At 41.0% G+C, this 12,923-nt stretch overlaps 1 protein-coding gene and 1 non-coding gene across 2 annotated transcripts; one reads left to right on the forward strand and one right to left on the reverse strand.

Moving 5' to 3' along the window:
• Positions 1–2,165: 2,165 nt before the first annotated feature.
• LOC130978522 (small nucleolar RNA R71) lies at positions 2,166–2,272 on the reverse strand. The gene has a single exon (XR_009086148.1). It is a non-coding gene; the product is annotated as a small nucleolar RNA R71 (small nucleolar RNA).
• Positions 2,273–2,309: 37 nt separating this feature from the next.
• LOC130975009 (uncharacterized) lies at positions 2,310–4,097 on the forward strand. The gene is made up of 2 exons (XM_057899843.1): positions 2,310–2,742; positions 3,163–4,097. The coding sequence occupies exons 1-2, from the start codon at positions 2,310–2,312 to the stop codon at positions 4,095–4,097; spliced, it is 1,368 nt and encodes a 455-aa protein (XP_057755826.1).
• Positions 4,098–12,923: the final 8,826 nt, after the last annotated feature.

Raw genomic sequence — 12,923 nt, forward strand, 5'->3', positions numbered from 1 at the left:
TCACCATATAAACTTGCACTTATTCCCATTAATAGCATGTTTTTTAATCTTCCTCCCAAATTGTGCTTGATTATGAAAATATGCTCTTTTCTGCTTAGTTTGATCTATTTTTTATTCTAATTTCCTTCCATTCGATGCCTTGATGCGTTTGTGAGTGATTTCAGGTGTATAAGGTAGGAATGGGGTGGAGAAAATGGAAAAAGAGCTTGCAAAGTGAAGGAAACTTAAAGAATCAAAGGAATTGAGCTCAAAGACCTGTGCGTGCACACAGCCTCTTGTGCGTCCGCACAGGAGTCCAAGCATAGCATATGGATCATTTCAAGCGTATTGCGCGTCCAGTCAAGCATCGCCCAGTGTGCATGCGCACAGCTACTTATGCATATGCACAGGTTGGGAATATCGCAAAGTGTGCGGGCGCACACATCTGTGCGTTCCCACAGGTGTCCGCGCATGACCTCATTCAAAAAGCATGTGACTCCCGATTTCAAGGCTTTGGGGGCCCATTTCTGAAGTCTTTTAGCTCATATTAGAGGGGAAATGAGACACACAACATAGCATAACATTAGTATAGTTTTTAGGAGTAGAATAGAAAGGTTTTTAGTTTTAGAATAGAAAGGGTTTTATTAGGGTTTTACATTCCATGTGTCATTTCCATTTTTGATCATTGGATTTTGCTAATCTCATTGTAAGTATTCTCTTGTTATTACTCTTTTTAGTTATATTGTCATTACTCTTTCTTCTAATTCAAGTTATAGTTTAATTTTGCTTCTCTCTTGCAATTTCACATTCTTGTTGATGAAGTTGGTGTTTGATGTTTGTTCTATGCTTTCTTATGCTATTCTTGTTGATCAAGATCAATTGTTGCTTTTGGTTTCAAATTATTTCTCATTTTCCTCATGTTTAAGCTTTTTGGCCCACCAAGTGTTTGACAAAATGTCAAACATGGTTTTAGGTTAAATTTTTGTCTCTTGGCTTGGGTAAAGTGAGCACTTGGGTTCCTAGAGTTGGAATGTCCAACATTTAGTGTCAATTCTTGGGTTGTTAATTGTTCTTGTTCCCACTTTATATGTTCATTTCTTTATTAGCAACCCCTTGATCGCTACAACCGGAATTTGTGCACTCATTGCCTCTTAAGTGATTCCTCGGGAGACAACCCAGGAATTAAACCATCCCGGTTTATATTTGGTTTGAATTGTGATAACATTTGGTTGATGGTCAATTTTTTGGGTTAGGACTATACTTACATCGCTGATTCCATTTCGATAATCAAATTCCTAACCTATGCAAATTGGCTGTTCATCAAATTTGGCGCCGTTGCCGGGGAATCTCACTTTAAGTGCAATGAGTGCTATGATTTTGGTTGTGTAAATATGTGAATAGTATAAATAATTGATTTTTGGTTTGCTACTTGGCATTAATTTTAGATACTACTTTCCCTCTTTGGTTAGTTTTGGTAGTTATAGAGTGTTAAGTTAGTTCTTGCTTACTTGCCTCCTTTTGTTTTGCCTTTCATAATTGCATGCTTTCATTGCCTCCTCAGTTGAATGACACGGTCGCTTCCAGACCCAAGCTTGGCCACTTTTGACCCAGAAAGTGAAAGAACCTTAACTCATATAAGGCAAGCTCGGCGCCAGCTAGCTTTCGTGAATAGTGAAGCGGGCTCCCTTCAGGACCATTCCCATTCATTATCACCACCTATCCGTGATCATCATTCTCCAATCAATGAAGAGAATCTATATTCATCTGTGGGGAGTACTGAACTGTCTTTGAGTGACTCAGGTGACACCGTCATAACGGACCCACCTCGAAGGATTACCTTGAAGGAGGCCGGAGCTCCTGATCTTGCCTTGCAACCACTTCAGATTCTATATCTAGCCTTGGAACCAAATTTTGAGCTTAAGTCGGGCACAATTAACTTGCTCCCCAAGTACCATCAATTGCCTGCGGAAGATCCTCTGAAACACCTTAAGGATTTCCAAGTTGCATGTGCAACTGCGAGAAGACATGGAGCGGATGAAGCCGCAGTGTTGGTCTTTCCTTTCCCTTTTTCTTTGGAAGGAAAAGTGAAGGAGTGGTTTTATACTCAGTCAGGGGAAGTTAGATCCAATTGGGACTTGTTACGGAAAGAATTCTTGGAAAAGTTCTACCCTCCTTAGAAAATAGACAAACTGAGAAGAGAGATTTCTTGCATTGTGCAATGAGATGGGGAGACTTTGTATGAATATTGGGAGAGATTTAAGAAGTTGCTGGAAGTTTGCCCTCACCACCGGATAGATGAGTTGGTTTTGATCAGTTATTTCTGTCAAGGAATGCACTACCAAGATAAGCTTCTTTTGGATGCCGCAAGTGGAGGATCATTGACAAAAAACAAGACCGCAGCAGAAGCGTGGGAAGTTATATCGGACCTAGCAGACTCTACTCAACACTCTAGGGCTATAAGTCCACAACCAAAAGCTGTGAGCAAGGGTTCTCCCTCCGGGGATGGTATTTTGACTAAGACCCTTAGTGAGATGACAATTTTGTTGAGGCAAATCACCCAAGGGCAACAAATCCCTCAAGCTTTGATAAATGCCCCACCTCAACCTCCTAGGACCGAAGGACCATCAAGGATATGTGGTGTTTGTTTTTGTACTACTCATTACACCGATGAGTGTCCTCAAATCCAAGAGGACACTACATTGGCGGTTGCTAACCCCTACCCACAAAGACCGAATTACAACCAAGGACCCTACCCACATGGAGGTAATCAAAACCAAGGGTGGAGAGATAATTTAACCCAAAGTTGGAACCAAGCTTCCCAAGATTAGCCTAACCAAAATGCTCAAGTCTACTACCATCAACACCCCTAAGGCCAACCACAATACCAACAACAATACCAACAAGCCCCAGAACTTCCATCTCAAGTGAAGTATCAACATCCAAATAGTAGACCCAATCCTTCTCAAGTTAACTAAGCCCTTCCTTCCAATCAATCCCACAAAAATGACACCATCCATACCTTCATGCAAGAACAAAGAGAGTTCCATAAGAAACAAGATGCTTACATGGCTACAATAGCCTAAGCCCTTACCCGTTTGACTCTCCCTCCTCAAACCACACAAAGCACCCAACAAGCTTCACCCTTAAGAACTTTACCCTCCCAACCTCAACCCAATCCTAAAGGAAGCATAAATGCCATTATTCTTAGGAGTGGTACTAAGTTGGATAAGAATGTGGCTATACCTTCAAAGTTGAATGAGGAGACAAACAATAAGGAAGTAGGAGATGAAGTAGAGGTGATGAGGAGTGAATATGAAAATATTGGTGAAGATGAAAAAGAACCATCGAAGGTCAAGGAGCCAAAGAGAAAGACCTTGCTTGAAGAGCCTTTGCCCATCCCCTTCTCGACTATAGCTAAGAAAGCAAAGAAGAAAGAGGATATTGACCCCACTGTGGTGGAAGTTTTTGAGAAAGTTGAGGTTACCATCCCTCTCTTTCAAGCCATTCAACAAGTGCCGAAATATACCAAGTTCCTCAAGGATATTTGCACTCACAAAGACAAGCTTGGCAACCTCAACAAAAAGCTGGTAGATGACTATATCTCTTCTTTACTTCCTGAAAAATGCAATGATCTCGGCCCAGGTTTGGTCAGTTGTTTGATTAGTGGGACTAAGTTCATGGACTGTATGTGTGATTTCGGGGCGTGTGTGAACATTATGCCACTCCCCAACTATGAGAGATTGAACTTAGCACCTCTTAAAAGATCCGTGGCGAGGTTTGTGTTAGCCGACAAGAGTATTGTGTCAGTTGTGGGAAATGTAGAGAATGTAATTGTCAATATTCAAGGATTGAACTTTCCAGCTGATTTTCACATCTTAGAGACCCCTCCCATTGACTCAACCAAGCCATCATCAATACTCCTTGGACGACCATTCTTGAAGACGGCCCGTTTCAAGTTAGATGCACACTCGGGAGTCTATTCTTTAGAGTCGGATGGCAAGTTAGTCAAGTTCACCTTGGAGGTGTCTGACAAGCCCATTCATGGAGCTTACTATATTTTTGAATGTAACATAGTTGAAGACAAAGTGAGTGAAGATGGCAAGGAGCAAGGAAAATAGGATAGTGCAAAGGAGTCAAATTCAAAGGATCATGCTCAACCAAAGCAAGCCAAGGAGTTTGAGATTTTCCTCCTTGGGGAACTTCCTATGTGACCAATGAAGCTATGCAAGTCCAACTTAGGACTCTAAACCAAAGTGCTTGGTGGGAGACACCCCACAATGGTGACATTTTTCCTAGTTCTATCTCTTGTTTATAGCTTTTTGAACTAATTGTTTTCTTGTGATATAATGCTTAGCTTAGGTTTGTTTGATAATTTTGAGTTGTGTAAGTTAAATTACTTGTGAACTATGATTTTGTGCTTGTTTGGATGATATGGGGTTGGTACGTTGGTATACTAAGGTTGGGAACCATAGTTTTGAAGAGAAAAGAAAATTCTGAAATAGGGCATCTGTGCGTACGCACCAAGCTGTGCGTGCGCACAACTCTGTGTTTTCAGCGTTCTGTTCGGCCGCACAAGCCTGTGCATCCGCACACCCCTTAACATGCCCTCTGGTCGCAGCTCCAGCACAGCCTGTGCGTGCGCGCTGCCTCGTTTTCTCCGGTATGTGCATGCGCACACTTGCGTGCGTACGCACGAGTCCCTTTTTGCGCCTCATCGAAGCGGCCACACAGACGTGTGAGTCTGCACACCTTTTGTAGGGGCGAGGGAACGACCTGTGCGTGTGAACAACCTCCCACATTTTTACCCTCCATGCGTGTGTATAGACCTGTGTGCGCACGTACACCTGCCTTTGTCCACGCACATAAAAAAAAGTAGCGCTACTCTGTGCGAGCGCACAATCTTGTGCGGGGATTGTGCGCCCGCACATTCTTTTACAACCTCTCTGGTTGCAGCGTTTGCACGCTGTGTGCATTCGCACCCTCTCTACGTTTTTGCTTCTATGTGTCCGTACAGACCCCTGTGCGTCCGCACAGGTCGCGATCTGGGCGTTAATAGGGCGAGCTGCCCTGTTGAGAGGCAACCTTCTTTTCTTTTCCTCTCTTCTTGGCTGCCCTCTTCCTCTCTTCTCCGCCCAGTTTAACCGGCCGCCCCCGCCGTATGCCGTCGTCCACCACCACCATATCTCTACCTTTCTCTTACTTCTTTTCTCTTTTCTTTCTTTCTTTCTTTCTCTTCTCTTTTCTCTTTTCACCACCAGTGAGCTTTTTCCTCCGGTGCTCTTTCTAGCGAACCCAACCGCCGTGATTTCGGAGTAGCTATGAGAAGTTCCATTGTTCCTCCCTAGTTCTTGTTCTCTTCAAGCACTATATCTAAGGTTTTTGTCTTTCCTTTCTTTTTATATTTATATTCTTGCATTTATTTTCATTTCCTTTATGTTTGTTTAGATTAAATCTTTTGATTTCTTCATTGTTTCTTTGTATTGCAAAGTGTTGTTGCTGGATTATTAGGTTGATTTTGATCAATTTTGAGCCTAATTGTGATACACTTGCACATCGCATATTACATGTTTGATATAATGCCTCATTGAACATTATGTTTGATTCATATGACTTGGCCATCTTATGTTTTCAATTTATCTCTGGTTAGGCTTTTGATATGAATTGTGCAAATTCGTTGGTATACTTTGAGTTCAACCACCCATATTTTTCAAGATTGGTGTACCTTATTAATGGGTGACTTTAGATGTAAATGCATTGTGTTGGTAGAATTAGAGTCTCATTGTTCATCTTTGAATTTAACTTGAGTAATCACTTTACAATTGCTAAACTTTTGATGAAGTCTTGATCAAGCAACTTTTGGTTTCTGATTGAGAGCATTGTATATGTGACTACTACATGTTGAGGATGAACAATTGACAATTTATTTTTGGTGCTTGCTTGAAGTTGCTTCCGTTTCTATGGTTTATATGTGCAACTTAAGCACTAAGTTGCAAAGTTTTGAACTTTGAATTGCCTTAAGAGTGTGATTGCCATTTTGTGCGGTCGGTGTGTATGTTCTAACCGCGCACACCATTTTGATATACACACCGCCATTCTTATAAATCACACTATTTTCAAGCTTCCAACTAAGAATTTTGTTTCTTCACTTCATTACGTGCTTCCTCATTGTTCTAAGTTTGATGTTGTCCTATGACCTTGATATTTTCTGTTTTCTTTTTAGGATGCGAAAGAAGGGTAAGAAACTGGTCACTTTGCCGGTTCTGGAACCTACAACCCGCGCATCAAGAACATACTTCATGGATCGCCCGAGTGATAACCCGGACACCTTGATCAACCAAAAACCCGAGTTCCAATGTGGCAAATTTGAAAAAAGGCCAATCCATTGGGAACGGATGCTTAAGGTTCCGATCAAGTACAAAACGATCATCCATGAGCGGATCGCCTCACTTCATTGGGAGTTCTTAGAGCAAGACCCAATTGAAGTCAACGAAACCATGGTGCGGGAATTCTATGCCAACTACCAAAATTAGGAAGCGGAGTCGGTATTCTTCCGGGGCAAGAGGTTGGATACTTCCAACCGGGCTATTGAAGCTATTCTGAAGATCCCTCACATTCTGCCCGAGTATGATGACTATTCAAGGATCAAGGTGAGTGTGTCGAAGTGGAGGATGTCCTTGACTTCCATACTTAAGAGAATTGGCTGTCCCGGTGCCTCATAGGAGTATAGCAAGGGGAGAAATTCTGTTCCTGCATCTATAGCTTACTCCGATTTCAATGCCAAAGCTCGTATATGGTATCAAATTATGGCAGATTACATCATTCCCAGCACCCATGCTACCCATGTGAGATTTAAGACTGCATTGCTACTTTGGGCTATCATGGAAGGCAAGAGTATACCCATTGTACCGTTATTACGCACATCGATATGGAAACTGATTGAGAAGAAAAACATCAACATCCCTTTTCCATCGATGGTGATGCGTTTAGCAACAGCAGCGGGGGTAGAGTGGCGTCTGAGAGACATCATGTTCAGGGTCCCAAAAGGCAACAAGTACATCCCGAGGGGAGACTTAGAAAGAATAACAACCCCAACACCCTCGGAGAGGAAGACATTCACAGCACTACCACCAAGTCTACCAACTTCTTCAACTGCTTTACCTTTTCTCCGTACTTTTCCAGAATCTTTGAAAGAAATATTGCACGATATTCACCGTGAGGAGCATTTGGAGCAAAAGCGTTTTGAGTGGATAGCGACAAGGCTAGAAGGATCCGAGATAGCAGGGGAGGAGTATGACGCAGTTGACCAACCCACTTCTAAGTCCATCGGCTGAAGGTGGCCCCTCTTCATCCGAGATAGCGGGGGAGGAGTAAGACGCAGTTGACCAACCCACTTCTAAGTCCATCGGCTGAAGGTGGCTCCTCTTCATCCTCCTGAAGCATAAGCATGCACAGAGGACCGTGCGCAAACCAGGTTTGGGGGAGGATCGATGATTCCAAGGGGGGTAAAAATTTCCCTTTCCAAAACACTTTGCAATGTTTTTTGTAGTACTTTTTCCTTATTTTGAGTAGTTTTATGTCTATCTTATCTTGTTTGGTTGCTTGTAAATATTTCTTTATCGTTTATGAATATTTAGTAGTTAGTACTTGCATGTTGCATGTTAGAATGAATAAGTACGTGAAATACAAAGGAATTTCCACGAAGTCTTTTCTAGGGCATACCATTGATTGAATTGAAGGAAATATTATGTTTACCAACTTGCTTGGAGTAAATTGTTTGTAGAACATGAAAAAGAGCAGTTCTTTTGGCAAGCGCACCAAAATTATTGCCAAGTAGTAACCCACAGTAGAGTGAAATTGTATCCACAGAGATTGCAAATCCGAGCAGTTTTAATTGATTGATGAATTAGTCAAGCGAATCAATAAGATTGTGAAGTGTAGAATTGTAAATGGCATAAATGTAAATGACTAGAATATAAAGAAAGGCAATAAAGTGCAGAATTAGAAATTGCAGAATGTAAAGTGCTGAATCATAAATGACTTGAATGTAAATGGGAATGGGGAATTGCTGAATGTAAAATTAAGCTATAAAGAAATGGATAGATAAGAATGGGGGAATTCATTGAGATTGGGAGATGTTATCTCTTTGGATCAAATTTAGCTTATATCTTTTTCAATCATGCCACTCATTGACTTCTTGGCAATCATGATTGATTGAGCCCCAATCCCTTAGTGACTCAATCTCTCAGATCTTGATCAATAGCCAATTCCTTGGTCTAATTGCTCATGAAGAGAGATATGCTTGGTCCCTGATTATACCACACACCCTTGTAGGTTGATGCATGAAAACTTGTCTCTCAACAAATTTCCCTTCGGCAAGTATACCGAATTGTCGTCAAGTAAAACTCACAATAGAGTGAGGTCGAATCCCACAGGGATTGATTGGTCAAGCAACTTTAGTTCGAAGAATATGCTAGTTGAGCTAAACAGAATTTAGATTGAAAACTTGCAGAAATTTAAATGATTAGAAAGTAAATAACAGAAATTAAAGTGCAGAATCTTAGATGGGGATTTTGGGTAATGAGCATGAAAATAGATGGCAGAAAGTAAAGAGAATGGGTAAGATCAGAAATGGGGTAATCATTGGGGTCAGTAGATGTTGCATTCTCTGGATCAAGTTCATTATCATCTTTTCCTCAACCAATGCATTCATTGATCTCCTTGGCAATCTTAAGTGATTGGATCCCAATTCCTTGGCAATCCAATCTCTCTAAGCTTGAACAATTGCCCAATTCCTTGATTTAATTGCTCATGGGAAGAGATGAAGTGTGGTCACTGATTATACCACATGTATTTCGAAATCAAAGTGTTGGGAGGATTACATGTCACTATATCTGCCCAGACCCCAATTTGGTCCAACATGAGAAAGTATTTCTAGCATGATCTCCTCATCCCTTTTCCAAGGCTCAAAGGAGATCCAATTATGGAGAGTTTCTTTTCCAGGACAACTAACCAATTGAATTAAGATCGAAAGCTTTCTAGTAAGATCAAGAGAAAAGAAAGAAGAAGAAGAATGAAACTATAATTGATCCATCAAATTACAACAGAGCTCCCTAACCCAATGAAAGGGGTTTAGTTGTTCATAGCTCTAGAAATGAAAAATGGCAGAAAAGAAGAATCCATGCTAAAAGTGCAGAAAAGTAAATTTATAGAGAGTAGTTCCCAAAAGTGCCAAGCTTCTCTATAGTTCAAAATTACTCCTATATATACTACTCCTCTTGATCGTCTAGTGAGTTCTTCAAGTCTTGGATGTGGGCTCTGGATCTTGAGTTGAAGCAGTTCTCATCTTTAGTGGGCCCGACTTGCAGAGAAATACGAATTAGGCTTTGGGTATTTAGTAAGATTTAACGTTGAGTGCCATTGTGGGTTTGAGAACTTTAGTGACATTCACTTTTTCCACTAACGTTCCACCCTTATGTACCCACGTTAACTCCAACGTTAGTGATCTTAACGTGACCACTAATGTTGCCTTTTCAATTTTTGGCCAACGTTATTGGGACTCACTTTTCCCAATAACGTTGGCTTGTACCCCTTCACAAACGTTAGTGGGAATCACTTTTCCCATTAACGTTGCTTGATGCCTTTTATTCCTACGTTAGAGTTCACGTTAGTGTAGCTAACGTGACAGTTAACATAGGTGTGTCTCACCTTCGAGAGCGTTAGTGACACTCACCTTTGTCACTAATGCTCCAAATGCCTAAATTCTCTACGTTAGAACTCACGTTAACTAAGTTAATGTGGCTCCTAACGTAGTAGTGATGCCATCTTCCAACGTTAGTGACAAAAGTGAGTGTCACTAAAGTTGGCTCTTTGATCTTAACTCCACGTTAACTTTCACGTTAATGGTCTTAACGTGAAAGTTAACGTAGGCAATGCTAGTTGGTCCAACGTTAGTGATAAAAGTGAGTGTTACTAACGTAGGCAATGCTAGTTGGTCCAACGTTAGTGACAAAAGTGAGTGTTTTCCTCTTCCATATTAGAGTTCACGTTAACTAAGTTAACGTGACTCTTAACGTGGATCATTGCCAAGTTCTCCAACGTTAGTGGTGTTCACTTTTACCACTAACATTGGAGGAAAACGTTATTGGTGTTCACGTTTTCTCTTAACGTTGGAGTTTCCTTTTTCTTCTACGTTAACTACCACGTTAACTTAGTTAACGTGGCAAGTAACGTGAGCTATGAATGGCTTCGCAGGCATTATTGGTGATCACTTTTCTCATTAACGTTGCAAGCTTTACCATTCCTTTGCCAAGAAATCAAGCAATTAAAGTGCATCAAAGCTCTAGCCAAAGTCATGAGATTATGCATCATCAATTTATCATGCAATTCTAGCAAAATACTCATGAAATTATGCAAAGTTCACAAAAGTTGCTTGAATTAAGGTGTAAGTGTAATTTCTTCCAAAACTTGCCTTATTCACTAAGAAAATGCATGAAACTACCCTAAAACAGTAAAGAAAAGGTCAGTGAAACTGGCCTAGATTCCCTGGCATCACAACACCAAACTTAAAGCTTGCTTGTCCCTAAGCAAGTACTGAAGCATAAGAAGAATGAAATGAAAGAACAAGAAGATAAAATAGAAGTAGAATTCCTGGTTTCTGGGGTTTCATGCATAGCAACTTAGGTTCTTTCCCTTTGGGTTTCAAGCCTTTATCAAATCCTTGGTCACTTTCTTGATTGCATACTTTGAGACTTCTTTCTTATTGATCCTTCCTTCTTTTTCAAAGTTTATTTTTCCTTTTGCTAAGTGCTTTGTTAGAGGGTGACTCTTTATGATAAGCTTTCAGCCAACACTCCCAAACCAGTTGGTTTTAAGGTGCTAGGTGTTAAGACACCCCTAAGGACTTACTCCATCAAGTCTCTTTCCCTCATACATATACACCGCAGGCACATGGTTTGTTATTTTCCTTTCTTGAGACCTTTGTGTCCAGCACCTCTTTGGGTTACTAAGTGTTCTATAGCAAAGGTTACTCTTGATAGTGGACTTTCAGCTGATAATCCCGGATTAGTTAATCCAAGTTACCAAGTGATAAGGCACCCCTAAGAGCTTATTCATCCAAGTATATCCCTTGTACATAAACACCACAGACACATGCCTCAATTTTGAAACCCTTGGTGCCTAGCATTGTTTCTTTTCTTATTGGGATCTTATTGTTTAGCTAGTCTCAAAGGATGTGTTTCAAACAAAGGACTTAGGATATATAGTTGCTTTCTTTCCTTCTTTGGTGAACCAACTTAGCTTACTAATCAACCTACCACAAACATTCAGAATGCACTTCACAAAATACTCCACTCTTGTTCTTTTCATAACATTTTCTTTTTGATTAACTTAAAAAGACAAGCATACAAGTAAGAAAGGTAGAAGTGAACACTCAAGACATTAAGCTAGCACATTTAACCTAAGCAGCAAAACTTAAATGCAGAATTGAAAGTCCTAAACTACTCATGGAAGCATGTTCTATTTCATACATGATTTTCCTTATTTAAAGCTTTGAAAAAGGTAAACTAAGAGGGAACTTCACCACCTTTCACTTGTTGGCATGCTCATGTTCTTCTGCTTCATTGCCCTCTTTAAGTTTACTTTGTCCACTTGTGCTTCCTCTCATTCGATTTATTCTGGCTATCCTCCAATCCTCCAGTGCCTTCGTTACTGATTCATGACTTTGTTCTACCCTTTCACGCTCCACTCGTGCTAACTCATCCTTTACATCTTCATATTTTGTTATCCTGGGATGCAAAACAGGTAGTTGTCTGACTAAGTACCCAAGCCTGGCTTGAGTATTCACATGATACCAGTCTCACTCATGTAGACACCTTCCGAAAATGCTCTGTATTCATAAAAAAGATTTGCTTGTTCTCTCTGTTTCCGATGCATCTCATGGATGTGTGCACCTTGATGTGCTTGGATGTTGGTTAGCCTTTGGATGGCTTCTTGTTGTTGATCTTGCTTCTGATTTAGGTTATGGAATGATTCACTCCATTGTCTCCCTTGTTCTATTTGCTGGTCCATCAATTGTTTTTGCCATTCCTCTTGCTGATTCATCCATCTAGAGAGTGATCCTTCTTGGCGGTCTATTAATTGTATTTTAAACTCCCTTTGTGCCCCTTGATTTTCCATGAATTGCCTAGATAAGGTATCAATAGCCTTTTGCAATTGGTGCACGCTTAAGGTGGCTGGGGTTTGCTCCTGTGGATATTGTTCTTCATCAGCTTGATGAGCTGGCCTCTTTCGTACCCTTCGTGGGTGTAGTGGAGCTGCAGCAGCATGCATCCGACGATAAGTGATTGGCATACCAACCTTTATCCACTATGGGTTTTCATCCTCAAATATCACCCTAGCCAGTTTGCACAGACGAAAAATAGTGCTGGGATAACCCAACTTTTCTCCAGAATCGCTCTTCTCAACAAGCTTCCGAATGCCTTGGGCTATGAGTTCATGAGCCTTGATCTCTCCTCCCTTCATTAGACATTGCACCATCGTTGTTCTCTTGAGGTTTACCTCTGTGTTTTTTCCGGCTAGGAGGATGGATCTCCTTACAATTTCGAACCAACCTTTAGCCTCAGGGAGGAGATCTCCTCTTTTTATAAATTTGGGCTTCCTCTTGGGACCTCTTTCCCAATCTGCCCCTTGCACACATATATCCTGTATAATTTGGTCATAATTGGGGTTTTTGTCCATTCTCGAGTGATAGCTCTCCTCTTCAAAGGGTATGCTTCTCAATTTCAGCACTCTCATGATAGTCATGGGACTAAAATCCACCATGATCCCTCTCACAAAACTTGTGTATGAGTCATCCGCCTTGTCTTGTCTAACTGCATTTGCATAGAACTCTCTTACTAGAGTTGCATTCACCCTTGTGATCGGATCGGTGAGGAGCTCCCATCGGC

Source organism: Arachis stenosperma, chromosome 4 (assembly GCF_014773155.1).
Source record: "Arachis stenosperma cultivar V10309 chromosome 4, arast.V10309.gnm1.PFL2, whole genome shotgun sequence".
Classification (NCBI taxonomy): domain Eukaryota; kingdom Viridiplantae; phylum Streptophyta; class Magnoliopsida; order Fabales; family Fabaceae; genus Arachis; species Arachis stenosperma.

Bases quoted from the DNA above. Each gene is read 5' to 3' on its own strand.
- LOC130975009 (XM_057899843.1), top strand. From the start codon at position 2,310: ATGCACTACCAAGATAAGCTTCTTTTGGATGCCGCAAGTGGAGGATCA. The intron at 2,743-3,162 runs GTAATCAAAACC...CCAATCCTAAAG, and splicing joins AGGACCCTACCCACATGGAG to GAAGCATAAATGCCATTATT.